At 40.5% G+C, this 27,734-nt stretch overlaps 1 protein-coding gene across 1 annotated transcript; it reads left to right on the forward strand.

Moving 5' to 3' along the window:
* The first annotated feature begins 281 nt into the window (after positions 1-281).
* On the forward strand, positions 282-26,660 carry LOC137274199 (telomeric repeat-binding factor 2-interacting protein 1-like). Its single transcript, XM_067807254.1, has 12 exons — positions 282-420; positions 3,137-3,183; positions 5,397-5,501; positions 6,304-6,387; positions 6,490-6,604; positions 8,409-8,541; positions 10,605-11,158; positions 18,607-18,685; positions 21,179-21,253; positions 22,195-22,256; positions 23,921-24,035; positions 26,343-26,660. The coding sequence occupies exons 1-12, from the start codon at positions 304-306 to the stop codon at positions 26,471-26,473; spliced, it is 1,617 nt and encodes a 538-aa protein (XP_067663355.1). The 5' UTR covers positions 282-303; the 3' UTR covers positions 26,474-26,660.
* The last annotated feature ends 1,074 nt before the right edge of the window (positions 26,661-27,734 follow it).

Genomic DNA, 27,734 nt, shown 5'->3' on the forward strand with positions numbered 1-27,734 from the left:
AGATTTCCCCCGTACAGTTTAAGTATTACTTACAGCATTTTTTTTATAGATCGTCTTAAATAGCAAAGCGCAGTGCACAGAGTTTGTCTTAGTTATATCAAAATTACCAACTCGACTACGAAACAAATTAATCATAATGTTCAAACCTTTACGTCGAAACTATGATTTATGCACATTTTGAATAGTTTGGGAATTGACATATAGAATTACACTTGCTCACTTAATTGTAGCCCCTATGCCATTCCTTCAAGGAAGAGAGGAAAATCCTTGTTCGGGTCGAAATTTTAGAACCCCTTCTCAGAAATGGCGGCAGAAAACTTCAAATTCTGTCGCTCGTTATTTGTGTCAGAGAATGGTCTCCCAGTCTCGTTTTATATGCGACCATGTTCCGAACGAAAGAGGTTGAAACCAGTGATAGAAGTAATGGAAACAGACTTGCGATGTTAAACTTTCCATTTTCATTTTCATATTTAGCGTGTTTGTCATTAGACTCTAAGCTGTCTATTGACTGGCAAACAGTTATGGCCACATTTTAGCGGTATTTACAAAATTGTTCCGTTGTTCGTGAAATTGGTGAAACAGAATTAATTTTGACGCTTAATTAGCTATTCTGCCACTGGTCATGTTTTCAGATAACGCGGCGGAAGGGAATCTTGACAGAATAAATTACTTATAAATTCACATCTACTTGAATTATTAGAAACTTACAAAGACATGACGCAACAATTGCTGAAGGACTCACAAATACATCGAAAAGTCTCCAAATTAAGGACAATATATAGGGTTGAACCACTTGTTACCTCTGTTATCCTGCAAACAAAAGAAAATAGGGTAACAGAAGGAACTCCTTCCTGACTTAAACTTGCTATTGTATAGGCCGTGTGACATCCTTCCAAAGAAGTTAATGTTTTGGGGGGTTCATAACTTTATCTTTAATTTTTCTGTTATGTTACTTACTGTGAAGAATATTTTTACTGTCCTTTTTTGTTGTCAAATAGTGTGTGGACAAAATACAGAAACTGTACTTCACTGTAATTGCACATGTGATACTGATGTATTGACAATCACAAAGTCTCCATTAGGGAGTTAGGCACTTTATGGGCGATAGGGTAACCAAAGTGGTAAGAGCATTCACTCGTGACACCAAGACCACTTTCGATTCCTCATATAAGTATGAGGTGTGAAACCCTCTTTTGGTGTGCCATTACATGATGTTGGTGGAGTATTGCTAAAAGCAGCCCAAACCTCAACTCAGTCAGTCATCCACTTTACAGGGCTTAATTTGTGGAAGGATGCAAAGGGTCGAATTAAGCTGCAAACTTTGCTCAGATATCTAAGTAAGCCAACAGCATAATTAATATTGTCAAACGGGTATTATTTTGTTGGCTAATTTGGTTAATGCAAACTGAAGCAAACCTTTTTTCACAAGATTATAACAGATGCAGTTTTCATCAAATTACGTTGTAATTATTTGTTGAGAGAGATATGTAAACCTTACACAATTTGACTAATGACATAAATAAAATAAAGGCCAAAGACTAGGATTCAGAAATGGTACCAATAGTTTAAGTGTGAAAACTGTGAAGCAGCAGCTCTCGGAACCAATTGTTAAAGTATGTGTAGACTTTTCCGGGTGCATTGTTGCCATTTGCCCCAACTCTAGCTACAGTAACTATGTCTCTCTACCACTCCCTGCAAACAATTTTGATATTGACTGGTCATTGACAGATCCAGTTACTGATTGTCCTACAGGGCATTTCTTTATGCTAGTGTATATCTCATGTTTGCACCAAGAAGATATAGTTAATGCCCTTGTGAACACGTTCTTGATCTATAACAGACCTCAAACAACTCCACCATATTAGACATGAATTTTGACCCAACAAAAAATCAAACCTACTGTTCATTTCTTAAAACATTTACTTTGAAGTATATTTAATTTCTAATATTTTCTCTTCTGCAAGAGGGGTACAGACTCGTATCATGTTGAGTAATAATCCTTACCTGTCCATCTTCAAGCTTCAGAAGTAAGAATATTTTAGGTTAGTTTATGGTGAGGTTGCATATAGCGAGTTCAGATATAGATTAAGTATCTCTTTTAGTCCAAAGTAGGTTTTACAGAACTATTTAAATTGTATTAAGCATTTGTGTTTTGCCAAAATGCATAAAGGTAGAAATTCAGGTGTTTGTTAGCCTAACTTTGCATCAAGCAGCCGATAAGAGCTGCTTATGTGGTACAACCTGAAACTGAATCAAAGGTGCACTTCATTGTGCCTATCTTGTATGAGGTGACTAAAGGAATAGAGTGATGAGGCTCGCAGATTTGGTTGACACGTCCTTGCATCCCATTTGCGTCGATCAATACTCGAGTGGTTGATCACTGGATTGTTTGATCCAGACTGCCATATTGCTGGAACATTGTTGAGTGTCATGTAAAACTGGCATCACTTACTTATTGTGAGTGAATTAGTGTGCACACTTTAGTCATGTTAATAGGTATTTCATTTTATTGCTCATCCATTGAAGATACCACTGTTTATGTCACTGTTTAATAATTTTACAAAGTTATTACACATTGTGTAATAATCCTGTGTAGTAAACCTTGACGTCAAGGTGTTTTACAGTTATGACGTCACAATGCTAATTCCTCTGTCACAGTAGTATTAGACCTTAATTGACTCACGGAAAGCTGAGTGTCACCACACTCATTGACTTCTTAGGAAAGAAGGACTTAGCTCAATATTATTTTGCTAATATTGGGTTAGTAATAAATAAAATACTATTCTTTGTCCCATGTAACACCATATATATGAATAAATGTGGTATAACACGGGACATAGTTTAGTATTTTCTATCTATTCCACAAATAACTTTTGTTGCATACATTATTTCAAGAGCCAGCAGCTTTTGCCATTAGCATGGAGCCTAAGTGTAAGCAGAGTGTTTGCCAGCCCATACATTAGTTTTGCAGTCTACTGGAAGGGATGTAGATGGATAGGCTAGTAGACTCAGGACAGTGTTTGGCCCAAACTGTTGTAGTGTTACAGTAATCAGTAAATTTCATCAGATTATCTTGACACAAATCGGACAGGTTTTCACTTCCCCCAAACCATTCATGTTCCATCTTCCCTTACAGCATGGTGGTGGAAGTATATCAAGCAAACAGACAAGAAGTTGCATCAAGTAAGTTCAAGATAATGTACCAGGTATATAAACAGGTAAACAAGGCTCATAATTTCAATACCATGGATTTGAAATTTGTTTCCACATGTCCCAGATATCACGTGACAGTATCATCTGTAATTATATAGTGATGAATTTCAACTTCATGGATGTGGCTGGCCTAAACATCACTGCTGCGTTTGTGTATGATGGAAGTCATGGCAGGTTGTCTGTGATGTCATTCACTGGTAGGTCATTTCATTTTGCATAACTCCAAAATGTAAAACAGAAAAGAAAACATAAGAATAGACATTTAGTGTGAAAACAGAAGAACAACTTTACTGGCATGCTGTCATGTGCAGCTAATAATTTGTTCTTAGGACCAGCATGGTTAAGTGGTTGTATTTGATGTCACTGATTGTCAAGGATCTATTATTATATAATTAAGGGTCATTTTGGAAGTGATCTTAGTATTTGGTAAGAAAGTAAAGTAATCTTTCAACTTCTTTTCAAATCTCTGTAATTTAATTAGATCGTGTTTTGTGTAGATAAAGAACTCCAACATGATTTAAACACAAGAATAGTTAGAATGGCTTGGGATAGCTGCAAATAGCTGCAGCATTGCTGATGTGGTGTTAAGAATATTTACTAAATCATTAGGCTAGGGCAAATACCTGCCACAGTAAAGAAACAACAGTACATGCCTGGTCGGGGTTTTTGGGTTTTTGGGGTTTTTTGGTTGTTTTTGGGTTTTTTTATATTATTACCAGGGAAACTATATACAGAGGGTCGTTACATAACCAGTTTAGCCACTATGGCGGCAGCTTAGTATTTAAGATTGAGTCTGGCTCATTTTCAACGGCTGATTAAATTCTCTGAGTGTTGTGACAACTGGAAAGCTACATGCAGAAGCTAACTTAACTATTTTGTCTCTTCAATTCAAGTCAAATAATTGTTATTAGTGTCAGTATTAGGACAGTAGATTTGTAGTAAAGTTTCAAGTTGGTTTGTTATAGATCACTGGCTTCTATTCTCGATTCACGGTGAAGAGACTAAATTGGGTAGATTAAAACTTCTTTCACACATTCGTTTAATTTTTGCAAGGGAAACATACCTTTAGTTGAAAGGTATTTGCAACTAGTAATGATAGTTTTATGATTGAAAAAACATTGTTAGGGTGTTTAAGGTGTGTGAAAAATATGACATATCGCTGATCTGTTCTCATCTGTTATTGAAATACTGCATGGAATTGTTGAGTGTTTCTAGTTATTGCTTCAATAACATCTTTCACAAACACCTTTAATTCTTATGAGGAGAATATGCTATCAGGTGGAATGTGTTTGCAAGTAATAGTGATAGTTTCATAATCTAAAAAAGAATGTTGGGTGTATTTGAGGTGTGTGAAAAAAGTGACATATCACTGATCTGATCTGATCCACCTTTGAAATATGACACTGCATTGTTTGAGTGTTTCTAGTTAATATTCTAAAACATCTTTCACAGACACCTTTAATTTTTATGAGGGGAATATACCATCAGGTGAAAAGTGTATGCAAGTAATAGTGATAGTTTTATGATTTTAGAAAAATTGTTAGGGAGTATGTGACGTGTGTGAAAAATATAACATCGCCGATCTGATCTGATCACAGTTGATGCTTGTGATGCTTGAGGGTTGTAGCTCTATAACTTCTTTCTTTCTTGTTGATCTCAGTATTTGACAAAACTTGAAACATGTTTACAATGCTTTGTGATAGTTTTAAATGTTTATGAGGGGTGTGTGACAGTATCAGTTAACATTTTGTTAATGTCCATGCCGTTTCCTACGTGCAATAAAATATCTTAATTAATTGTAAATGAATAATAAAAAATATAACAAAAAAATGTCTCAAAGATTTTTTGAAAAGGATAACTGATGTTAACACATGTGTTCTAGCGATACTTCTGCGATCTTTAACATGTTTCGGGCAGGATGGCCGTGGTGTATCATTTATTCTTTCATTCATTCACATATAATTCCTATTATCATTCATTCATTCATTGTGAAATTCCGACAGATGCAATAAACTCGCTGAAGTTCTGTTAAACACAGCTGAAACGAACCAAGTCACTGTGCACATTGGAGCATGACGAGGCACACATTAATTAGTACAAAAGGTAAAGAAAGCAAGCGAGTGACCCATCCCATATTGTAGAATATCCCTGTAATTACTGAGGACTCTACACATACATTGCAGACTGCTGGAACCAGGAGGCTCAGTGACTTCAGATGAATATATCAAGTCAGAATTTGTGTGGTGTTGTGTCAAAGAGAACAAGTTCATCGATATGACAAAGTTCAGGTATAGCACTGTAGACATTGAAGAAACATGCATAAAATGCATAAATAATTAATAAAGTCACCATGTATTTGACTGGTAATCTCAGGGTATGGAAGAAAATTGGCAGGGGGTTGAGGGGGTGGGTTGCTTTCATTTGTAATGTTGGACACTTGGGTTAACTTAGTGGTTAAAGTGTCATTTCGTCACAGGATAAACTTCCTCACATGGATACAATGTGTGAAGCTCATTTCTGGTGTCACCCACCATGATATTTGTAGGGATATTGCTTAAAGCGGTGTAAAACCCAGCTCACTCACTCACTCACTCACTCACTCACTCACTCACTCACTCACTCATATGTAATGTAATATACTGCTGATATCAGGGATGGCAATTTTCAGCAAATCCTCAGATTTAAATGCAAATCAATCGATCCTGAACCCATTTGGCTGCCTGTCCCCAGGCCCCTACCTGATTTTCAGCCAAAATCACTTTCACCTGTTTCTGTAACAGAGATATGGTGAAATAAATTGCATGAATTCTTCATTCAGTGAATCATGCAGAGAAACATGCACTAAAAAATGTAATAGAGTTTTGTGTACTTCTAGTGATGATACGATCATTGCATCAGCACATATAATGGTTGTAATCAGAGTGGAGAAGTCCTGGTGACTCTTTCAAAATGTGCTGCTCACAAATAAGAGCAGTCTGTCCCAAATTAAAAACGCTAACCAGTTTGTTTTTGGTAAGGCTAAGTGCTAAGTCTGCATGGTATGTTTCATGGATTTATGTGTATATCATTGATGATAAATTGTCTTTTTAGATGTGTTCCTGGTAGAGCATCTCCAAGTGATGATGACTTGTCACCTGCCCGTAATATCATCACGACCCATAGACATGGAAAGGGGTATGTTTCTAAAAGTGTAGTGTGTCAGAAACCTTGACGTATCTGGTTAAACAGAAAACTGATTCGTGAGCTGCCATGTTTTCACATGTTCTGTTTTTCAAGGAGGCAGAAGTACACCAGAGAAGATGACAAGAAGATTGTGGACTTTCTGGTGCGCGAACGTCGCTATAATGAGGTGCATGGCAAGAAAGTGTGGCAAGACATGGAACTCTTTGAGGTAGGGTCATAATCACTTGCTACACCTTTCAATTTATTGCCCTGACCAGTTCAAAATCTTGTAACTATGGAGACCTTGTGGTGTGGACTATCACTGCTGCTGGTCAGATCACCGAGACAAGCAAATTTTGATGGGAACCCACAATGTTAGTCTGACTGCTGACCATTTGTGCTGTGTCTACTGTTGCATGATGTGGAAATGTATCTAGTCAGGACCGAGATTTACAGAAAAGAACAGAATAGGGTACGGACTATTCTGAAGGAACACTTGGTATGGATATGCAACGTCTTTATTATTTACACAGAAAGTTTATGGGGTAATACACACATTGTGTATAAATGATCAAGAAGTTGTATAAGCATAACAAGTGTCCCCACCCTACCAACTTCTAAATGCCTATCAAACATCTGTTCCGAAGGGTACAGGTCACAATGGTCTTTAGTGATTTTAGTCTACCATTACATTTCGAATGCTTGGCACTTGTTCCATTCTGTAATCTGTAACATACCAACAGGTGCCAACATGGCACAAAATGAAAACAGCTGTTTCATGGTACACTCAAATTACATACTTTTTAATAACTCGTTGGGGTGATTTTTGTGACAAAAACGTTTTGTGGGGGATCTCTGTGAGGATAATATAAATCATACCTTAGGAACCAGGAAGGCATAAGCATGGCTGGTGATGCAATTGGCCTGAGTCAACTTCCAAATCATTGAGCCAGACCAATTTTATGTCCTGTTTTATAGATCTGCCGGTCATATTTTTCAGGAATAAGAAGAAAAATGTTAAATATTAACTTTCCCCCCACACAAAATAAAATCCTAATGTGCTTTTTGGGCCAAAAATTTAAACATGCTAGAAAAATAGTTTTTGATTTTTTTTTTTTTTTTTTTTTTTGCCCCATGTACATTTCATAAATTGCAGAAAGTAAAACACTTTTATTATTTAGTAGGATTATTACTTTGGAGGGCTTTTTTTTAACTTTCCTTTTTTCCCCCTCATTGCCTTTACCATTCCCTGAGGAGAGAACCTGAAGGGGAGCCTTTTGCTGTTTGCAGATATTTGGCATTTTTATTTTCTTGGTTTCCATGGAAATGTTGGGGGCCTAGTCTATTCTTGGGGGGGAAGTTGCTGCAGTTAACTGAACATTAACTGAACCACCTCTCTACATTCACCTGAATTTTACCAATACAAGTTCACAATTAGTGGTCAGTAGATGAAATAGAGGACAGTTCTCTATCTGGTGGGGTAGAATAGGCCTTCAGCAGTCCATGCTTACCATAAAAGGCGACTCTGCTTGTCGTAAGAGGCGACTAACGGGATCGGGTGGTCATACTCGCTGACTTGGTTGACACATGTCTTCGGTTCCCAATTGCGCAGATCGATGCTCATGTTGTTGATCATTAGATTGTCTGGTCCAGACTTGATTATTTACAGACCGCCATATAGCTGGAATATTGCTGAGTGCAGCGCCAAGCTAAACTCACTCACTCCTATACCACTGACACATCCACTTAGGTTGAATGATCCACTTCAAAACCTTTCCAGATTTCACACAGTTGACATGGTTCTATTTAGGGTCATATATACCCCTCTGCTGAGAGGTACTTAATCATAGATCAACAAGTGGAGTAGACCATATAGCCGGAATTTTGCTAAGTATGGCATAAAACTAAACTCTTGCTCACTTTCTCGCTCATTCCACTGATTCCTCTCACTCATGACGCAGCTGGCCTTGTTTAATGCATTCTGTTATTGAATGTATGTTTATGTTACATGGAAGAAATTCTGTGTTTTCCAGGTTTCCAAGCACCCAGCTGAGTCAATGAGGACCCATTACCTGAAGTATATCCTGCCTAACATCAAGACATACACTAACTTTCCCGAACACTGGACAGCCTTACTGACAGGCAACACAGCTGATGCTGCCCAAGGTGACTGACCGCGAATGAGTGTGAAACTGAGCAAACATGTTGGCATTATCTCATATTTCAGCAAGTTAAAGGTCACATGCAACATATAACACATCTTTGCAGATTACCTTTCACTATGCACTTACTGAAACAAATCACCAAAAATGCCAATTCAACCTATAAAGTTTAAAAGAAAGCCAGCGAAATCGGATTTCAAACGATTCACTAAATTTACCCCAGCACTGGGGGGAAAAGTGGTTTCAACTGCTGTGCTGCATTGTGCCCATAACACATGCACAGTGAATAGGTTCGCGGAGCTTGAAACAGTATGCACGCCTAGAGTATGAATATGAGCAGTAGTCTAGTCTTGGTTCTGTACATGAACAAGTAAATAATCTACTCGTTACATAGAAAGCGTGTTGATTGTGGGAAGCAGCCTTTGTCACAGAGAAAGCTCAATGTCTGGTTTATTGACACCTATATGTCTGCCTGCTTGTCTGCTAAAGACAGTATGCAATACACAGCTTCAATCATTGACCACATGCAATTTGAACTTAACACCTATCAGGATATACGCCATAAACAACTCATGCACACAAGTCCTGTCTCTGCCTCAATATGTATTTAGGCAGGTGTGATACTTGTACACATGGCAAGTTTTTATGTCTGTGGGTTGCAAACAAACTACATCCATTTTGCTTGTATGACTGGATCTGACGGAAACTGGTGCCAACTCTTGTCAGTTTCAAGTCCTGCTTTGTACTTGGATGAATGACTGTTTCCAGCCATGCAGTAGTTCAATAGTAGTTGAATTGAATCAAACGCAAATTCAGAGAACATGTATTTACAATATCCAACATCTCTATGTACATTCTTTATTGATAACAACTTCTTCTAGTGTGTGTGATTTTGTTTGACAACAGTGAATGTATCCATACTGAAACGACACATCAAGTACAATAAAAGAAGTTGTTATCCATAAAATATCTTACTTTCTTATGACTCACCATCCTTCTAAAATGCCCACAAACAGATCATCTTAATGTACACATAATGAGCCAGCTAAGTGAATCAGCTAATCGGAAGCCGTCGTTACACTTGAGTGCGCGCCCACACGCTATGACTGGGTTCGATCTCCCGAGGGCTTCGTTTTGAGGGAAGTAAGCCCAAGAACAAAATATTGCACTTTTGAATCGCAATTGTAAGCTTATAATTTTGTTCATTTGTTTTTTCACAAGCAGCAATGCATATTATATGTCATGAATAAGTGATAATTGTGTTTTAGTTATGTTTGATTTTTTGGTTGCATGTGACCTCTAATCAGTTCAGTGAAAACAGTAGAGGATTATCCCCTATCTTGGTTTTTCAGCCTTTGACGGTCCAGGTTAGAACTGATCTTCTGTATCCCTTACTTGTTGTAACAAGAGGCATCTTAGAGGTTCAGAAGTGGTTGATACTTCATTGGTTTCCATTTGCACAGATCGATGCTCATGATGTTGATCACTGGATTGCCTGGTCGAGACTCAGTTACGTACAGACCACTGCCATTTAATGGGAATATTGTTGAGTGCAGTGTAAAACTAAGCTCGCTTACTGGCATCGTTTTCCCAGTTGTCGTCCTGTCATGCCAGGATCTAACTGTTATTAGGTTTTCCCGCTTTGCAAACAAACTGCGTGTCATCTCATTGCACATTAAGCTGATGTTCCCTGGTGTACACATGAAGTTAGTTACACCTGCTTCAAACATGGGCTAGAACTGGTCTTCAGCAACCCATTCTTGTCATAACTAACTAGATTGGGCTCATAGACACATTCCAATCACGTAGGTCGATGCTCGTGATGTTGTCATTGATTGTCTGGTCCAGACTCTATTATTTACAGACTGATGCGAAACAACTTGAATATTGCTGAGTTCATTGTTAAATAATAACTACACCTCCTTCAAAATCTGCAAGTAAATGTCAGTAAAATTTACAAATTAGAATTTTCTTTGGAATTAATTTAATTGAACACAAGATTCATATGTACATGCTAATGACGTAATTGGTGATGACGGAACTTTTAATGAAATCCTCTCATTCCAGCCAACCGGTCTGAAACATCCCCAATTAAAAGTCCTGTGACATCAACCAAGGTTTCCAGCCCAAGGACATCGGTTCTGGTGAGCAGCACAAGAAAATCATTACCCATGAACAGACCCCCAAAACCTGTACTTCAAACTGAAGGCAACATGGAACAATCTCAGAGTATTCTGAAAGAGTGCAATGCAAAGACTATTTATTCATCCCCAGCAAAAGAATCTACAACCTGTCCATCTGAAATAAGAACAGGAAGCTCAGGTACAGCCAAAGCTCGATCCCTTTGTAAACCCCCCACAACTCTCAAAGGCAGATCTCCTTACTTTTCTCTGAATGTCAATAAGAATACACAGAACCACTCCGACTCATCAGAAGAAGTAGATGAATTTGACAAGAACCTTCTTCAAACCGCGATGGATACTGAGTGTGTAGATCATGAAAACAGTGATATGGAGGTCTTCCAAAAGCAGACCAGTCACCACAAGACTCATGGAGAGAACACTCCACAGACTGGGAACAGAAAGAGATCAGGCACTGACAGAGAGGCGAATGATGAAGAGGTTTGTATTGATCAGTACAGTCTGTCTTGTTTTCACACAATCTCATATCTACCTGATTACCCAGTGCAGACAGTAGTATATATATCTGCCATTTCCTAGAGAAGAGTAATAATAATTAGGATAACACACAACAGGTAACAGTTAACAAAAGTAACTGAGAGACATTTATCACACTTTACCTTTCTTGGATTGAAAACAAGGGTTAAATTTGCAAAGCTCCATGCATACTGATTTAGTTATGTGGATCGGGAACGAGAACAGAGAGCATGTTTGGTCTCCATTAAGATGTTGCTTCCAAAGTAGCAGCTTCTGTGTACTTAAACCTGCTCTTACCCAGATGGTTCCCATCGGCGTTTGTTATTTTGCAATTATGTTATGTATAATCACAAGACATCCCTTTAGTAACATTTGTGACCTGTTGTATGATATCTTTGTAATAGTTGCAAGCTCTAAGCTTAAAAATTGCTGAACTTAGTTCAAGGGAATTCTGATAGGTGCGTGTAAATAGATGTAAGTCATGCCATTCACACAGTCATGCTTCAAACCTTTATTGTTACATGATCATTCAGTTCAGATGCCTGTCTGTTCACAGGTATTTTTCCAGATTATGTCTAACTAGCAACCTCTACAAACACCATACTTTGATTTGGTGCTTCAGGGATGTAATAACATGTATATTACCTTTATGACCATGAGAAGGTTCCGATGCCATGACCAATAGGTGTTGGCCATCTTGGTCCTAACCTGAAGAAAGGCATTATGGACTATATTCTGATGCATCCTGTTGATGGATCACAGCTACCATCATACAGTGGTCAAATCAAAGTACTGACAAAGCGTTAAAAATAAATACAGTGTCTACGAATGGTGTTTTAAAGTAACAGGACATTGGGTCCTGTAAGTTTCAGGTGTCTGTCTGACCCACTGAAAATTCACAGGACCCAAAGAATAAAATTAAACACACATTTCAGATTTAACATTTCTCATAATTGGCTTTGAAATTATATATTATATAATGACAAACGTTATAAATATAATTTTTAACTTACCTTACCATAGGTCTTATGCATATTACCTCTAGCTCCGCTAAACGAGATCAGACAGTCGTTGATTCGCCATCCCCTCGATGGCATGGTTTGTATCCCCTCTTTATGTATGTCAAGTCAACAAGTATTTAATTACACTTACCTTGCTACCTCGTGTTGTGTTTTCTCACTCAGGCATGGGTTTGTCCGTGTCATGTGTGAGAACGGCATGGCGTCCATGGGGGTAGTTCATCTTGCTGGTTGTTTGCCCTTCATGTATTTGTCCATGCTTGGTCATTTTACTTGTGATTTTGGTACTTTTCGTACCTTTTTTCTGCCATTGAATGCAGCGTATCGAAGGCAGCCATTTTGGTTGTCGTTTTCGCTGCCCCGCACTTTCGGGTGTGCCTATTTTTTATGTAGGGGTGCAATTACTTTCTACATTTTTTATGTAGGGGGTTTTCCTCCTGGCACTGTGTCAACCTGTCGTCAAATGTTGGTTTCTTGTCTGTTACAGTTTTGTGTATGACTCGACACTTTTGTACTATCTGCAAGGGGCAGAAGTCAGCCAAAGACCCACATCCCTGGTGTCCAGATTGTGCGTCCGCTGTTTGCTCCATTGATAATCGGTGCCTACACTGTCAGGCGTTATCTCTGGCAGATTTCAAGACCTTTTTGGCGGTTCGGAGGAAGCGTTTTATGCAATGTAAAAGAAGAATGTCGTCGCCAGCGTCTTCCCTGGGATCCTTGCATGACGACCAGGATCTACCACCGCCTTCAGTACCAGTATCGACGCCTAGTGTGGGACGCTCATCTATTACGCCGGCGTGCTCGTCTCCAGAGCCTACGTGTTCAGACGCTTTTGTAGACCTATCTCACCCTGATGCCCTATCCCACCCTGAAGTTCAGAGGCTTCTGCGGTCTCTTTTGACGCCTGGCGCTGCTGTACTCCCTACCTCGTCGTCAGCACCCTCACCATCGTCAGCGCCTAGACTTACGCCAGCGCCGTTACCTGTACCAGCGCCACTGCCTGTCCCGGCGCCTTTGATTATGTCTGCACCTGTGTTTTCGTCAGCGCTTATCTCGACACCAGCGCCTATTCCGACACCAGCGCCTATACCAACACCAGCGCCAACGTTGTTACCGGACCCTGCTCCTGTGTCTACTCCTTATCGGATACCCAGGGTGTCTCATACACTTTCTAGAGAAGAAGTGTTACAGCGCCAGTTGGATGAAGAATGCTCTCAGCGCTTGGAGGCTGAGCATTCCCGGCGCAGGTCTCGCTCCAAGTCCCCGAGGGGTCGACTCTCCGGCTCTCCTCATCGTGGCCGGCGCCGGCGCTCCTGGTCTGGCTCCTGATCTCCAAGGCACTCTTTAGAGGAAGACTCACGTACCAGAAGTAGACGTAGGGTGCGGTCCCGTTCAAGATCGCCGCGGCGTCTCTCTAGATCCCAGCGTTCGCGATCGCCAGAACCACCGCGGACTTCCTGCAAGGAATTTAATACTAAGAATTCTGCCTCCAACTCTAATCAGCGACGGGAATCAACCTCTGTTTCACGAGGAACAGTTCTTTTGTCCAGATTACGAGGAGGATCCTGGCAATGAGGATGATAATGATGGCACCTATCTCCCCTTAACTGCTGTCCTTGAGTGGATTGCCGATAGATTACCGGACTGTCCTTCACCTTCTTCTGATTCAAGCAACCCGGCGGCGATTCACCTGTGTCCCGAATTACTCATTCCACCTCACCCCATGGTGGCGGATGCTGTAGCTTTACTAGATTCGGACTTTGCGAAATTATCCCTAAATCCTACTATTAAAGCGTCCAAGTCTAAGAAATCAGACTATAAAGTTCACAGTCTGGATTTTGCCGACAACGGGGCTGTGCAAGACGACTCTATCAAGAGGTTATCAAGCTCTACTTCGTCATCTTACAGAGTTCAGGATTCAAAGCTAGCAGCTATTGACACGGAACTGAAGCGCATGCTTAAACCTATCTCAGCGCTTGCGTCTGCCACCTCCGCTGCAGCCATGGATTTATCGGAGGATAATGCCTCGAGGGTGGATCATTTAACTACCATATTTGCTTGGCAAGGCAAAGTACTACATGACCTGCTTGGACATTTACGCGCGGCGCTAGCCATGACAACAACTATGTGCCGATCTGGTTTTCTGGAGGCTTGCACCTGGCAAGAGGAATTTAAACGACAGCTACTTCGTATGCCATTTACGTCTGAGTTCCTCTTTGACGAAAAGATTCCGACGGTGTATAAACAACACGCCGAACTCACAAACACGGAAGTGGTATTATCAACCTTTGAGGCCTTGGGTTCTGCTTTTCGTGGCCGAGCCAGGGGAAGTGCCAAGAAAAGATATGTGCCCAGAAGAGAGTCTATCCGTTCCTCGTTTGGGAGGGGATGAGGTCGTACTAAGAACTCAGAAGTGCAGCGTAAACCCCAAGAACGTGGCAGGGATGTGCCCTCTACATCCGGTCGAGGTAGGGGCAGGCGCCCCTACTCCGGCCGCTGAAGCCATGGACAAATACGACTGGGTTCTCCCACCCCCAGTCGTACCAGTTCATCTGACCCCTGTAGGTGGGAGACTAGGGGTCTTTTGGGCCATTTGGACATTCCTGGAAGACCCGTTTGTTTGCAAGATCCTGAGAACCGGCTACAAGTTGCCACTAGCCGGAGCTCCGCCGTTGACTACCACTCCCCAGTCACGAGTGTACTCAATAGATCAACAGGTACTTATACTAGAAAACATCAACATTTTGTTAACCAAAAGTGCTATAGAGATAGTGCCAGAACCCCATCACTCCCCGGGGTTCTGTTCACCCATCTTCCTGGTACCCAAGAAAGGCTCCACCAAAATGCGGATGATTCACAACATGGCGACTTTCAACAGCCTGTATATAGCCGAGCCCCCGCATTTCCAAATGACATCACTGGATCAGATCCGAGCCAAGTTGTCACCCAGAGCTTGGATGGCCAGCCTAGATTTACAAGATGCTTACCTGCACGTTCCTATTTTCCCACGTCACAGGAAGTTCCTGCGGTTCATATTCAACGGGGTACACTACCAATGGCGGGTACTGCCGTTTGGAATTTCTATGGCCCTGTGGCTTTTCACACGGATCATGCTGCCGGTCACCCGATTCCTGCACCTTCAGGGGATAGACTTCGATCCTTACATCGACGATTGTTTTCTGAATCACTGCAATCCTCAGTTGCTACGCAAACAACTTGACTTCTCCACACGCCTGTTACATCAGTTGGGATGGATCATCAATACCGAGAAGTCGCAACTAGAGCCAACGCAGGAGTTAACATTCATCGGGGGGTTGTTCCTGACCCGGCTCAATCTTGTCAGGGTCCCTCCCGATCGATGGCAGAAGATTCTCGCCTTTACAGATCAAGCTCTGTCCCTACCTCTAACCCTCAGAGAGTGGCAGTCTCTGTTGGGTCTGTTGACGTCGCGCAAGACCTCACCCTCAGAGGACGGCTTATGCTGCGCCCACTTCAGAGGTTCCTATTACCATTTATTCGAGAGAACGACCTCCAGTCATCATTTCTTCTACCACCGCACTTGCATCGATACCTCAGGTGGTGGACGGTAGAGTGGAACGTCTGCGCCGGTGTTTGTTTGACAAGCTTCAAACACGACCACGAGTTGTTTGTAGACGCATCCCTCCTGGGATGGGGTGCTCACTTGAACGACCAGACAACCTCAGGGCTGTGGTCAGACGTCGAAAGGGAGTGGCATATCAACAACCTGGAGATGCAGGCAGTCATCCTAGCAGTCCGCCATTGGTTACCGTTTCTAACAGACTCCAGGCTTCTGGTCGTGTGGGTGATTCGCAATCAGGGTACAACCAGATCCAAACAACTTGTGGATCAGATCGCGGCTCGTCACATTCCCGGTTGCAAAAAACATTCTGGCAGACGCCTGTTGCGCCCCGGCTAACCATCCCCGACGGAGTGGATGCTCCATCCGGACGCATTTCGCCAGATCTGCTGTCAACTCGGGAGACCACTGGTAGATCTCTTTGCCACCAGCTTCAATCACCAGTTACCAACGTATGTGTCTCCCGTGCCGGATCCGCAGGCATGGGCTGTCGACGCGATGTCTCTGTCATGGGAAGGTCTGGACGCGTACGCGTTCCCTCATCCAGTCCTTCTTACAGACGTAGTCGCCAAAATCAGACTGACGCAGAACCTCCGACTGCTTTTGGTCGTGCCCTGGTGGCCGGCCAGGTCTTGGTTTCCCGACCTTCGACGGCTCTCCAGCGGAGACCCATACAAACTTCCAGAGTGGTTGCATCTTCTTCGACATCCACACAGTCGACAACTGCATCCGGATCCACTACGTTTTCATCTTCACGCATGGGTCATTTGCAGAGGGCGTTAAAGGCTAAGGGCTACTCTATGCGTGTAGCAAGCGTTGTAGCTCGCGCACATAGAGTTTCTACCCGATCTTTATATGACGACAAATGGCGCTCGTTCGAGAATTTTTGCGCACAAAGGTCTCAAGATCCCATGGCAGCATCCCCTCAGTTTGTGGCACAGTTCCTTCTTTTTCTACAGAACTCTAGACATCTCAGAGGCAGCACCTTAGGCACCTATTTGTCAGCACTGAATTCTGTCCTTGCTATCAAGTCAGATGCACAGATCTCCAAGGTGCCGGAACTTATTGCGCTTCTCAAAGCTTTCAAGCTGGAAGAACAGAAGGCCAAGTTCCGTCCTCCAGCTTGGGATCTTAATGTCGTCCTTTAACATCTCCGAGGTCCGCCGTATGAGCCGTTAGAGGAAGCCTCTTTCGAACATCTCTCCAAGAAGACGGCTTTCTTACTATCTTTGGCAACAGCGGCTAGAGTCAGCGAGATCCATGCTCTTGAAGTTACTCAGATCCGCTTTGAACAGTCAAGGCACGGACGTGTTCATTTGGGTTTGCTTTGGGATTTTGTGGCTAAGAACCAGCTTCCCGGACAGCCCAACAGATTATTTTCCATCCCTCCTTTGTCTACGGTCTTGGGTCGTCATGACTTGGAGGAGGAGCTGTTATGTCCAGTCAGGGCTCTGAGATGCTATATTAAAAGGTCAGCCTCTAGGAGACGATCCCGCAAAAGGTTATTCATTCCCTTTGCCTCGACCTGCAAAGGCGAAGTAAACAGGAATACTATTGCCCTCTGGCTCGGATCGACAATCCTGGTGGCCTATGACGACAAGCACCTGCCTCATCCGGTAGCAAGTAACCCGCACGAGATCAGGGCTTTGGCGTCTACAATGGCCCTCCATCGAAACTGCACGGTAACACAGATCATGGAGGGCTGTTTCTGGAAGTCGTCAACTGTCTTCGCTTCCCACTACTTTAGGGACTTGGCAGTTGAAGACATGGAGGGGTTACAGTCATTTGGTCCACTGGTGGTTGCTCAGCAACTTACCCGACCGTCCGCCCATTAGGTAACTACACTGTTACTTACCATTGGTCTTAAGATTAACCTCACCCCCAGGGTACGTCGGTTTTTCTTTGGAGTTCTATCGGGTTCTCTTTGTCCTGTTCCAGGTATTATCCTGAGACCGTTGGCATTGGTTTCCGAGTTCTCCTAATGCATGTGCACTGTTTGCTGAGGGATGGTCCGCCAGAGTCCACACCACCATCCATCTGTCGAAGCCATATGCATAAGACCTATGGTAAGGTAAGTTAAAAATTTATTAAAATCTAAATATTTTGGATATTTAAATACTTACCTTACCATAGGGCGATGACTCCCTCCCAACGCTGGATGCTCCTCCCCACTTTGGACACTTCGGACTTTCAGGTTTACGGTAAAAGTGAATTTTTGATTCTGCGCTCTCGCGCGAGTGGAGAGATCACATCACTTCCGTGACTACATTCGTAGATTACATGAGGTAGCCATCGAGGGGATGGCGAATCAACGACTGTCTGATCTCGTTTAGCAGAGCTAGAGGTAATATGCATAAGACCTATGGTAAGGTAAGTATTTAAATATCTAAAATATTTAGATTTTAATAAAATTTATACACAGTAAACAAGTGCCATATATGCCACAAATAACAACTTCAGACAAACTTATTGTGATATATTCAGTCAGACACTGAGGTCAGCAGGTTGGGGACTTTTGTCTCACCGTTGCCAAATCTGCAGGATTTGTCAGAGGGTCAGAAACTATTCGTGAACACTGTAAATAATAGCTATTGTTTAGGAATGAATCATTTTTATTGAAGGATCTTGAGTTATCTAAATCAGCCTATCATGATTAGCTAGTCAGTTTAGTTTATCACTTTCTTGTTGAAGACTTTGGTAATACTGGATGCTATTTAAGTCTGTATAAGGGTTGTTTTCTTGTTTCATACAATCCATGTAGGAGTGATTGTTATGATGCTGTTTATCTTGAACAGACTGACTCAACTGATGATGAGGTGAGCTTTCGACATCCCCACAACTTAGCCAGCAGAGCAACCCCTGACACAGACCCAGGTAATCTAATAATCACTCGTTTAGACATATGGATACTTACATTAAACATGAACAGACACATGTGAGTATTGTCGACAAACACTCATAATCGAGCAGTTATCCCTCACAATGATGACCTTGGGGATGTCATGGTCTCGTTTAAGCAGCACTGTGACCAATGTCTCCCAATCAGACAATTTCCCAAGAGATCATTTCCGTCACTGGAAATAGTGTATCATCCTGTACTATTGTATTCATGTTAATCATCTAAGAAATAACCACAGTAATTCGTTACAGATGTGTAGAATGACCAGACATTATTGAGAATTTTAGGAATGTTTCTAACTGGATTTCACGTACATAAACAACCTTGACCAGCTATCTAGTGCTTGGTTTCATTCAAGAGAGACAACTTTGTTAATCCTTATCATTAGTTGTGAAGAGTTATCCCCTTCGCAGACATTTTCAGTGATGCTCAGTATGGATAATTTAGAGAAGAGGAAGTTGATTTTAGACTTTTAGAGAAGGACATCAGATCAGTATATCAACTGAGTGATTTCAAGTAGAACAGGCATCCTTATGTCCTTATGTTTATCATGTTTTGAAAATATATTGCAAATGGATATGATATTGAGCACTAGGGAGGTGCAGATAGGCTCAAAAAGTTGACTGACAGGAAGCAACTTGGTGTTCTTGTTTCTAAAACAAACGAAGGAGTTTAGAAAACTTAAGGCTGGATATGACTGATGGAGGCACTGTGGCTGTCTGTAAGGAGACAATTAGAACTGAGCTGCCAGCAGAAAATTTGAGGAATTCCATCACCGATCATGACACCTGAACGTAAGGAATGAAGGTTGAACTGGTGCTTCACATACAAATGTTAACTTGGACAGTGCGATTTTCTCAGATGAAAGTCCTGTGTGGCTGTGTCCTGATACTCTGAAATTCTGGATCAAACACACTAAAAAATCTGTGTATGAACGCCCAAAGTACAGACCGAAAGTACATGTGGGGTGGCATATCTCAAGGGTAATTTACTTCCATTTGCTCACATGTTCTATGCAAATTTTGGATTTTCCAGCACCCAAAACATTGTTCAAAACATTCACAGACCTGGTTTCAGACCCAAACTATAACATTATTACATTAGCCAAGCCATAGCCCTGACCTAAATCCAGTAGAAAATGTTTAGGACTTATGAAGGAAAGTGTCAGTAAGAAAAATCTGACAAATATTGCTGAAATGAAAGAAGATATGGTTTGATATTGGGACAGCATGGACTATGACTTTCTAACTTATTTTATCAGTAGTATTCCCCGCCGTTGAAGCCTGCATTGGTGCCCATGGTAACATGAAAAAATATTAGCTGTTCACCTGTCTTTGAATCTGGAGTTCTCCTAATATTCACATTTAATACATGAGTAATGAGTGGGAAAAAAAAAAAAATTACAATCTTTAACTTCTCAATGATTTCATACACGTAGTGAAACGTCACACGAACTTAAAAAGACAGTTTTATCATAAACACATGCCATCATCCATATATTAGAGTTTTTCTGTAATGAAAAACACCTCACTGTAGTGCAAGTGAACACTGACTTCTGAAAACACATGGTAATATAACCTTCCTCGACTAAGGTCACATGCTAATCCTGAATCACTGGTTGACTTTTTCAAAACATTTGTTCACAGCTGATTACTATTCCCAGCTTAGTTGACAATACAAATGCACATGGTAATCTTTATGTTCACATATATTACAATGCCTTGCATATACAGCAACTACAATTCAAATTGTATTGTTGTGTCTAGTGATGTTTGATTGCCAGTTTCCTTTATACATTTACGTTTGTTGGTACCTCTGATGCTAAAGGGGTGGTGGGGTAGCATAGTGGTTTAAAGCATTCGATAAAGATGGCATAAAACAATACTCGTTCACAGACGACCTGTGAAGATCGGGATAGAATGGGTCTTTAGCAACCCATGCTTGCCACAAAAGGGGTCTATGCCTGTCATAAGAGGTGACTAATGTGGGATCTGGTGATCAGACTCACTGACTTGATTGTCACGTCATCGGTTTCCACTTGCACAGATAGATGCGTATGATGTTGATCACTGGATTGCCTGGTCCCCAGACTCGAATATTTACAGACCTATTTACAAACTAAACACAATCACTCAGTGACATGTTAGACATCCAATACAAGACTTTAAAATATGTTTAACAGCAGTTATGCAGTGTGCAAGGAAAGTACAATAATACTTGGCTCATAATCCATGTTATGTATAATGCGGGTGTCATACTGGTAATGCAGGGTGTCATCCATGGACCCTGGGACTTACATTATTGTGAGGGATGGTAACAGGGAAGTTGCTGTGTACTGTTAACTTACGGAAACACACATGACATGTTGACTGATAACATGAGTATGTTAGAGCGCTATGTTCCTAGAGTATTGTCATCTGATGATACATTACGTACTAGCACAAAGCACCATGATTTTCTTGTTCCAGACTATAAGAAGATGTGTTACAACAACTTGAGGTGGAGGCTGGAGGACTGTGACACAGAATCACAACAGTCTCAAGGTAACACACAAGCTTAACACTTCTCACCCTGAGTGCCATCTTTTCAAATCTTCTAACTGTACAGACAACACAACAGAACATATTAACTGTAATTGGCTCCAAGCCACCGGAGCAGGTGAATGTGCGAGAAGAAACCTCCATGTTTTGAGGAGAAGTAGCAATGTGTATACACCAAAGTGGAAACGATATCTGTGTCACAAAGGTAATGACTAAAATGTTTAGAGGGAGTTAGTCAGCAGTGCAGTATTTATGTGCGAGCCCTCATGGATTGTAGTACTCACAGGCATCCCTCTTGACTTGGTTTGTTGGTTAACAACTGGGACTACACTGCAGAGTATTTACAGAAGGAGCATGTATTTTTCTTCTAGAGGTGTGACAATACAGAAAATTCACAATACGATACGTATCGCAATATCCTGGATGCTATTCCTAGTTATTTTTTTTAAAACCATATATTTTGATATCAAGTGTCAGTGGAAATTTGGACATAACCATCAATTGTTAATGAAAATAAACAATTTTAATGCCAACGATACATATCATGATATGGGAAAACATTTCGATACATTTATCGCCCGAAAAAGTATCTCGATTATCGATACTACGAAATTTTGTCACAGCTCTATTTTCTACCATTTGTATCATGCTAGTTGACCAGCAAGCTCTGTACCTTCTTCCAGAGGGAACCTGTGAGGGTCCAGGTTAGAATACCGGCCTTCAGTGACCCATGCTTGTCATAAGAGGTGACTGATGGGATCGAGTGCACAGACTCGCTGACTAGGTTGACATTTGTCATCAGTTCCCAGCTGAGTAGATCGATGCTCGTGCTGTTGATAAACTGGATTGTCTGGTCCAGACTGGATTACTTACAGACAGAGGCCATGTAATTGGAATAGTGCTGAGTGTGGCATAAAACTAAACTCACGCACTCACTTTTCCAGAGGAGGACCACAGTGCATCCGACCAGCTCCAGGCAGTGGAAGAGACAAGCCTCTATCTTAAGGTATGACTGCTTTGTCCATGGTAGTATTCAGTGCATTCTTTGGGGAGGAGCTCGATAGCCCAGTTGTGTTCCTTTATGCTGCTCAGAAGATGGAGCATCTATGCGAAGAGTGTGATCTTTTAGTGCTTGGCCTGTATTGTTTGTTGCATGGCATTTTTGTAACCGGGTGTAATTGTCATAGTTAGATGATGTAACTTCAGTGACTATCAGGAAAAACTTGATAGCAATACATGTCAGGCTACAACCCCTTACACTTGTTTCTTTACATGTTTGAACAATTCCTGCACCTTGCCATATAAAAATAACTCTCTCTTTTTGTAATGATTTGACATCATGAAAAATTTAAACAATCTTTGACTTTATGCATTTTATCCAGATGTTAGGGTTGGCTAAAAAGATGGATGAACAGAAATAGTGTCAATGTAAAGATCAGTATAAAGGTTGTGTCATCAATTATATCATACAGAAGTTATGCATTTCATATTATACACAAAGGAGGCTGTTTATTTTGTTGATCATAAGCACATCACTCACTAGTGAAGATGGGAAATATCTTGATTTCTTTCAGACCTCTTTGATAAGTACAAATTTTCTTCCCAGATAAGTGTATATATAACAGTCTGTTTACCTGAAAAAATGACGTCATAACAGTCTGTTTACCTGAAATCACTTCTCCCTGAAGATACAAGATTGAAACATGTAGGAGAAGATCCATGTTGTGTCATTATTTCGGAAACTACTTCATGTGTGTGCGTGCATCCGTCTTACCCAATGCCATAGAATATCGCTAAGTGCACTGTTGAACAACAAAGTCCTTTGTTCTTGCAAACAGAGTCTTCTTTCACGAAGAAACCGTAACTGAGGTTAAGTGTAACTCCCATTCTTTAACACTGCACTGTGGATAGCTTAGTGACTCATGATCACCACAGTGCTTTGTGAAAGGAGTCCCTGGTCATATAATCTTACAGTTTCCAAAGTATGTGTAACCAGTGTAGTGATGTTCAGTACAGTTTACAACTGGGTATATAAGATTTGTCTTGTACTTTCAGATTGCATCCTTGTCATGTCTCCTGACATATATGAATATGCCCTATTTTGAACTATTTTGAATGTTCTACATTTCATTTCAAGTGTACACCTATGTCATCAAGTCTACACACTTAATTTCGTCAATTCAAAGATATCTCACATTAATTTTATGATGCATTCAGATCAGTGGTCAATACTGAATTCATTTGACCAATGCATTAATTTCATGATTTATTACCTACAAGGACAAAAATATTGGGGTTCGTATTTTTCATACAATGTCCAACGGCAAAATATCACTTTGTCATGGCAGTGTGACATCATAGACATCACATTCTTCTGTGACGTTGTGTTCTACATGTGGTGATGTCAGGTAGCCAGCCAATGTTCGAAATTAGATTTGGGTTTATTTTCCTCAATTTGGCAACTTCGATAATAAACAGAATATCATATTGTGCCTATATCATACTATGTTTATGACACTCATGCCTAAGTATCAGTATATCACTCACTGTCACTCAGTAAATGCCAACATTCAGTCACTTGTGTCATGCACCCACAGACATGGGCACTCATATAATATCCTCTGATTATATGTTCTGATTTAGAGGATATTTTGGCATGTGTGTTTTCAGAGACTTGGCAAGAGGTTGGGTCTAACACTACAAGAAGTGCTGTACTCTCTGTACATCAACAGTGGCAGTGAAGAGGATACCCTGCACTGGATTAGATTTGGCACAGACACAGAAGGTAGTGTTGCTGGGCCTATAGTTGTCTAAGAGGGTGGTCCTATTTTAAACTGTAAAGCCTCACCTTGTGCTCAGGTCCCAACATGTTCAGGGGTTCAAACTTTTTTAAAAGCCACTTGGCACAGGGCAAGTCACTTCAAGAAAGTAACTTGTCCTGACTGATTTTCCACTTGCTCTGATTTTATGACACAGTGTTTGATGTTAATGTTTACTGGACTATTTATTGAAGAGTGGTAAATTCAAAGAACGATAGCTCTAAATTATTATTGCGAAATGTAATAGCTACATTATGAGCAGACATGAAATGAAATCCAAGTTTATTCGCAGTTTTAAACCAAAAGTGGAAATTATCTAGTAGTCCATGGACAAGTAAGATACCATTATTTGATTGCCCAAGCTGAAAATTGACTTGTCCCGGGCATCAGGTGATGGGATTTTTTAACCTCTCATGTTGCTAAGTTACTTTCTGAGATGCTTCAGTGAAAGATCAAAGGCGACAACAATATCTTATCAGACAATAATCTGCACTGTTTACATTACGTAACAATGTGTTGATGTCACTGCGCCATTCCAGTCTGCCCCCTCCTAAACAAACTTTTTTTTACGTCACAATTCAACCAACGTCATGATGGATGTCAGTTGCCATCGCCTCGTACAGCCTCCCACAGTAAACTGCTTCATCGCATCCCGTTTCTTGGTTTGCAGTTGCATCACACAGCTAACATCACTGGTGGAAACATTACGTTTAGGTTGTCCGAAGGATAAAATGTTTGACTCAAGATTTTACAGAGACATGGTAATGTTTGCAATGTTTACATTCCCACAATGCAACCGTGGAATGTCACATGACTAGTCAGTTTGAACTGACTCACTTCTAAACAAACATGGAGGCAAACATGCATTGCAACTCAGAATCTTAAATTATGAATGAGAATAAATGTGTGTTTTAACTGTTTACTTTACCCGGGTTTCAACTTTCTTGTCAGTTATTTAAAGAGACTTAAACTACTTCAACTTGTTTTTATTTCATACAAACTGTACAAATGACATCACAAACTGTTGCAATAGTTGTTAAGTTGAAAACTAACGCAATGCAAAAAAAATCCCTCGAAACTGGAGTTCAAAGATTCACTTACTTCACCCCATCTGACGTGAAAAGTGGGTTCACCAGCTGTGCTGTGTTGTGAATATAGCTCATGCGAAGTGAACAGCTTCTAGCAGCTTGAAGCGGTATGCCTGGAGGGAGGTTGTGAGCAGTAGTAGTCTATTCTTGGATGTGTACACAAACTAGTAAATAATCTACTCGTTACCTCTGTCACAGACAAAACTCAGTATCTGGGGTTTTTTTTAAACCTGTGTGTCTGTCTGCCTGTCTGCTAATGGCAGTGTGCTCTACACAACTTCAAACATCGACCACATGCAATTTCAACTTATCTGGCTATATGCCATAAACAACCCTGAGCATATTGGTAAAATCCATGTGTGATCTTTGAGGAAATATAAAATTTGAGCGAGGGAGTGAAAATGGGCTTCACACATTGTACCCATGTGGGGAATCAAACCCGGGTCTTAGGCATGACAAGTGAACGCTTTAACCACTAGGCTACCTCACCACCCCCATAAAATTTGAAGCTTGAAGTGTAGCAGTAATAGAGATTTGGAAACATGAAAGTTCGATAGGAGTTTCCAAGAAACATAAGGCTTGATAAGGACTTGAATGTATTTAAAATTATATCAATAGTATAAAAACTTTGAATTTGTGGGTTCGACTCATCACAGAGATACAGTGTACCCCCCTGTGATTTTGCTGGAATATTGATAAAAGAGATGTAAAGCTAAACTCACTCACTTGATATGGTGCAAATTAATGGATGCTTGTTTATTGTTTATAAATGTTGAAGTGTTAATGCAGACTGAAGGTATTTCACATTGGTTTTGAAAATATGTATTGGTGGAAAATGTTTTATGGACAGTGTTCATTAGGCATCAGAGTAAAAGAGAGTTTGCAGAATTTAGAAACTACACCTTGAAACGTCCTTGAATGTTGGTGGACATATCTGTAAGCACCTTTAATGTTCAAATATTTAAACAGTGTGTTTTAAAGCATGTTTTGTTCTATGGTTTTCTTTGTCGACTCTTAGGGTCTTTGGCATAAGTTATATCTTTGGGATGCCAATAATTTTTGGATTACATGTCTATGAAATAATACATATTTTATGATCGTAGTAACTAGTTACATCACAAACAAGCTTTGCACAAGATTAAATGAGACTTGTTTGTATTAACAAATACGTTTGTGCATCTGCAGGGTACCCAGCCTGGAGTCAGAAAGATGATGAGATATTGCTAGGCACAGACGAGGACAGCATGGCTGCCCTTGAGATGAAACATGGACCAAAACGCTTAATGTTCCGTAGAGCATTCATTGAGGGCATGTAACCTGCCAAACTTTCCTGCTTTTTAGCAGGTGTTCAAGTTTTCATATTGGACAATAACATCTGATGAAATGTTACAATTTAAAATCTTTTATTCAAATTATTTTTATTTTTTTTACATGTTTTAAACACTGATAAATAATGTCCCTTTTCATGCTTGTATGTACACAATGAAAACAATGATTTAACAAGAATGTACAATCATAGAATGTTTTAAGGATTTGGGCACATCAATATTCTTTTTATATGAACTTTGGCAACATCACAGTACATATTTCATGAGAAATGTCCAATCCCCTGAGTAAGGCCACTCATGTTGAACAGGGTATATTCCCTGACCTGGGCTTTATTAGGAACATCTGCTGACTAAGGGATGGAATGTTGGATACAAATGGTGATGGTGACGTGCAGCTGATGATTTCTGAACTTAACAAGACAGAAATTTGTTTCATGGATTCTCAACACGAATGTACTTTTCAAAGTACGTAAATAAGATACATTTTGATCCTAATGTCTGATTGAAATATGAATACCATAATTCATAATTTGCCAAGAGTGAAAAGACACAACAAGAAGACAAAGTCATCAATGGCAAAGTATCCTTCACGAATATCTCTACAAGTTATGATTATGCCAAATGTTTTTGGTATGCATATTGAGTGGGAGGAGAGCAGTGAAAAGTTTTTGAAGTTCTGCTACTGAAAGGAGCACAACTGACCAATTTTAGTCAAAGTCAAACTTGTTGCTAAAAAAAACCACGAATATTTTAATCAGAATTAAAATTATCAAAAGAGTATCAGTACACCACTGGACCAAGCTATTTGCAATGTTTACTGAAGAAATAGAGAACAGTTTTAGAGTTCTACTCTGGAAAAAGAGTACTGCTAACAATTTCAGTCTAAATCTAAGCTGTTGACATACAGATGCCAAAAGTTTTATTAAGAATTCCAAAACTACCAAAAGGTCCCAGTACACCACCAGATCTATCTATATGCCAAGTTTGTGAAGAAACATTGAATGGTTTTAAGAGTTCTGCTCTGGGAAAGAGCACTACCACCAATTTCAGTCTAAGTCAATCTTGTTGCCATGGAAAAGACAAAAATATTTTATTCAGAATATCCAAACTATTATATGGCACCAGTACACCACTAGACCAATCTATGTCAAGGTTGGTGAAGAAATAGTGAACAGTTTTCGAGTTCTGCCCCGGAAAAGAGCAATACCACCAATTTCAGTCTACGTCAAACTTGTGGAGCAACTGGTGA

Source organism: Haliotis asinina, chromosome 2 (assembly GCF_037392515.1).
Source record: "Haliotis asinina isolate JCU_RB_2024 chromosome 2, JCU_Hal_asi_v2, whole genome shotgun sequence".
Taxonomy (NCBI): Eukaryota; Metazoa; Mollusca; class Gastropoda; order Lepetellida; family Haliotidae; genus Haliotis; species Haliotis asinina.

Bases quoted from the DNA above. Each gene is read 5' to 3' on its own strand.
- LOC137274199 (XM_067807254.1), top strand. From the start codon at position 304: ATGGCGGCAGAAAACTTCAAATTCTGTCGCTCGTTATTTGTGTCAGAG. The intron at 6,605-8,408 runs GTAGGGTCATAA...TGTGTTTTCCAG, and splicing joins AAGACATGGAACTCTTTGAG to GTTTCCAAGCACCCAGCTGA. The intron at 22,257-23,920 runs GTATGACTGCTT...GTGTGTTTTCAG, and splicing joins AGACAAGCCTCTATCTTAAG to AGACTTGGCAAGAGGTTGGG.